The sequence below is a fragment of the Aspergillus terreus genome, genomic scaffold, assembly GCF_000149615.1.
Source record: "Aspergillus terreus NIH2624 scaffold_15 genomic scaffold, whole genome shotgun sequence".
Classification (NCBI taxonomy): Eukaryota; Fungi; Ascomycota; class Eurotiomycetes; order Eurotiales; family Aspergillaceae; genus Aspergillus; species Aspergillus terreus.
This window is the reverse complement of record NT_165938.1, coordinates 141,103-143,415: the sequence shown is the minus strand read 5'-3', so window position 1 is coordinate 143,415 and position 2,313 is coordinate 141,103. Positions and strand designations below refer to the sequence as shown.

Below are 2,313 nucleotides of genomic sequence, written 5' to 3'. Positions count from 1 at the left end.
TCTCTGAACGTCTCACGAGCTGTTGGACCGCAGCAATGCCTATCGACGTAATTAGAACGGTTGAGACGAGTTAGCGGAAGGGGCGTGCTGCGTTTACCCTCTCCATAGCAAGGTCTTCGCCTTTGTCAGTATTAGGACTCGCGAGGCTACCGCGATTGACACTGCTGGTTGCGGTGATGGATCTCGTTTCCATGCTTGGACGTGGACTTTTGCCGTCGGCACCAGAATGGTGTACTGGATGCATTTCACCACTGGAAGAGATTCGTGACTCCTTGCTTTTCTCCAGAAGGGAACCCCCAAGCGTGGCACACTTCAAAATGGTCTGCATCATCTGGTTCTGTTTCAAGGGCTTGGAGAGATATTCATCCATCTGTGCCTGAATACACTTCTCTCGGTCTCCCAACATGGCGTGCGCAGTGAGAGCAATAATCGGCGTCCGACTGAGACCAGATTCCCTTTCATATTCTCGAATCTTGCCGGTGGCTTCAAAGCCACCCATGACCGGCATCTGGACGTCCATGAGAATGACGTCGTAGCGACGTTGTTTGACAGCCTCGACAGCCTCCAGACCGTTGCTGACAACAGAGACATTATGGTTGTGCTTCTCTAGGATCTTCACAGCCAAGCGCTGGTTCACATCGTTATCCTCGGCGAGGAGGATGTCGAATGAGCGGGAGTGGTCGGTGGTGATGGGCGTCGAGCGGCCTTCCAGAGCCGGTAGCATGCCATTGCCGAGATCGATCGGCTGACAAGGCGTCGTCATGTAGGAACTAATGCCGAGGTCCAGAGCAGACTTCAAGCTAACGCACACCAGGGGGCAGACCAAAACGATCGGTACATATTTGAAATCGTCGAACGTCCGCAGCAAGCGAGCCGTAGCAACAGAGTCAACGATGATAACGTCGTACGCATGACCAGACTCCTTGCCGGAAGGATCTTGGATTTCGGGAGGCGGGACATGGTCTTCGTTCCGGACTACCAGGGGCTCGAGGTCAATTTGCTTGAGCATCTTCAAGACGTTCTCCGCCTGGGCACCGTTCTCTCCTTTGTCGATGAAAAGAACCCGGTGGTTCTTGTATGGCAGAAGCTGCGAGGCGATGACATTCAGGGACTGGTCCGCCAGCTTCACGACACAGGTGAAGTGGAAGGTACTGCCATGGCCATACTCAGAAGTGACCCAGACATCACCACCCATCAAGTTCACTAGTCGTTTCGAGATGGAGAGACCCAGACCCGTTCCACCAAACCTCCTTGTGGTCGACCCGTCGGCCTGCTGGAACGTATCGAAGATCAGGTCGAGTTTATCCTCCTCAATGCCGATACCGGTATCGGACACTGAGAATTCAAAGGCATACTCATTGGCTGCACATTGTTCACGGTCCGACTTGCGGATCGTTAGTTTGACCTCTCCGTGCTCGGTGAACTTGATGGCATTGCCAACCAGGTTCAGGATGATCTGTCGTAAACGGAACGGATCGCCGATAACATAGTCTGGTACTGTGTTATCGACTTGATAGGTCAAACTAAGGAACTTCTCGTTGGCCTTCACCGCCAGGGTCTTCAAAGCGTTGAAGACAGTTCCCCTCACAGTGAACGGAATGCTTTCGATGACCATCCGATTAGCTTCGATCTTCGAGATATCTAGTATGTCGTCGATAATCGTCAGCAAGCTGTTGGCCAGGTTGTGCACCACGTTCAACATCTCGCGCGTGTAAGGCTTGAGGTCATCCGTGTCTAGGGTCAACTGCGTCATGCCGATAATGCCATTCATGGGTGTGCGGATTTCGTGACTCATGTTCGCCAGGAACTCGGACTTGGTGCGGTTCGCCAACTCGGCTGCCTCTCTGGCGGCGGTGTTTCGCTGAATACTATCCCGGAGATTGGAAACCATCTTGTTGATCTTTCGCTTCAGCTCGTCCATCTCACCCGAGGCGTTGACGGTGATAAGCTTGGTGAAATCGCCGTCGGTGGCAGCATCCGTGATTTCGCCGAATGCGCGCACTTGGGACGTGAGGTTCTCGGCCATGGTATTCACGTCCTCTGTAATCTCCTTCCACGTTCCGGCAATTCCCTCCACGTTCGCCTGACCACCCATCTTGCCATCGACACCGACATCGCGTGCGACCTTCTTCAATTCCGTTGCGAATTTGGCGAGACGGGTCCACCATGTGGTTGATGGTGACCTTGAGAGTCAAGATCTCTCCTTGGGGCGTGAACTTTGGATCCTCTTGCTTAGATCACCCTTAGCGATGGCTTGCGTGACGTCACGAGATACATCGGACCTGGGATGTCAAATTCCTGCGCCATGAGGGT

The 2,313-nt window shown here is 53.4% G+C and overlaps 2 protein-coding genes across 2 annotated transcripts in view; one reads left to right on the top strand and one right to left on the bottom strand.

The window, feature by feature from the left end:
• The window catches only part of ATEG_09535 (uncharacterized protein), a gene marked incomplete at both ends in the record, with an annotated part of 1,765 nt that extends 1,497 nt beyond the window's left edge, over positions 1 to 268 (top strand). Inside the window, one exon of the mRNA XM_001218156.1 lies at positions 113 to 268. Within this exon, the coding sequence (XP_001218157.1) occupies positions 113 to 268 (156 nt within the window). The remainder of the gene's footprint in view (positions 1 to 112) is intronic.
• A 217-nt stretch (positions 269 to 485) lies between these two features.
• The window catches only part of tcsC (putative two-component osmosensing histidine kinase (Bos1)), a gene marked incomplete at both ends in the record, with an annotated part of 3,716 nt that continues 1,888 nt past the window's right edge, over positions 486 to 2,313 (bottom strand). The window contains 2 exons of the mRNA XM_001218155.1: positions 486 to 508; positions 541 to 2,183. Of these exons, the coding sequence (XP_001218156.1) occupies positions 486 to 508; positions 541 to 2,183 (1,666 nt within the window). The remainder of the gene's footprint in view (positions 509 to 540; positions 2,184 to 2,313) is intronic.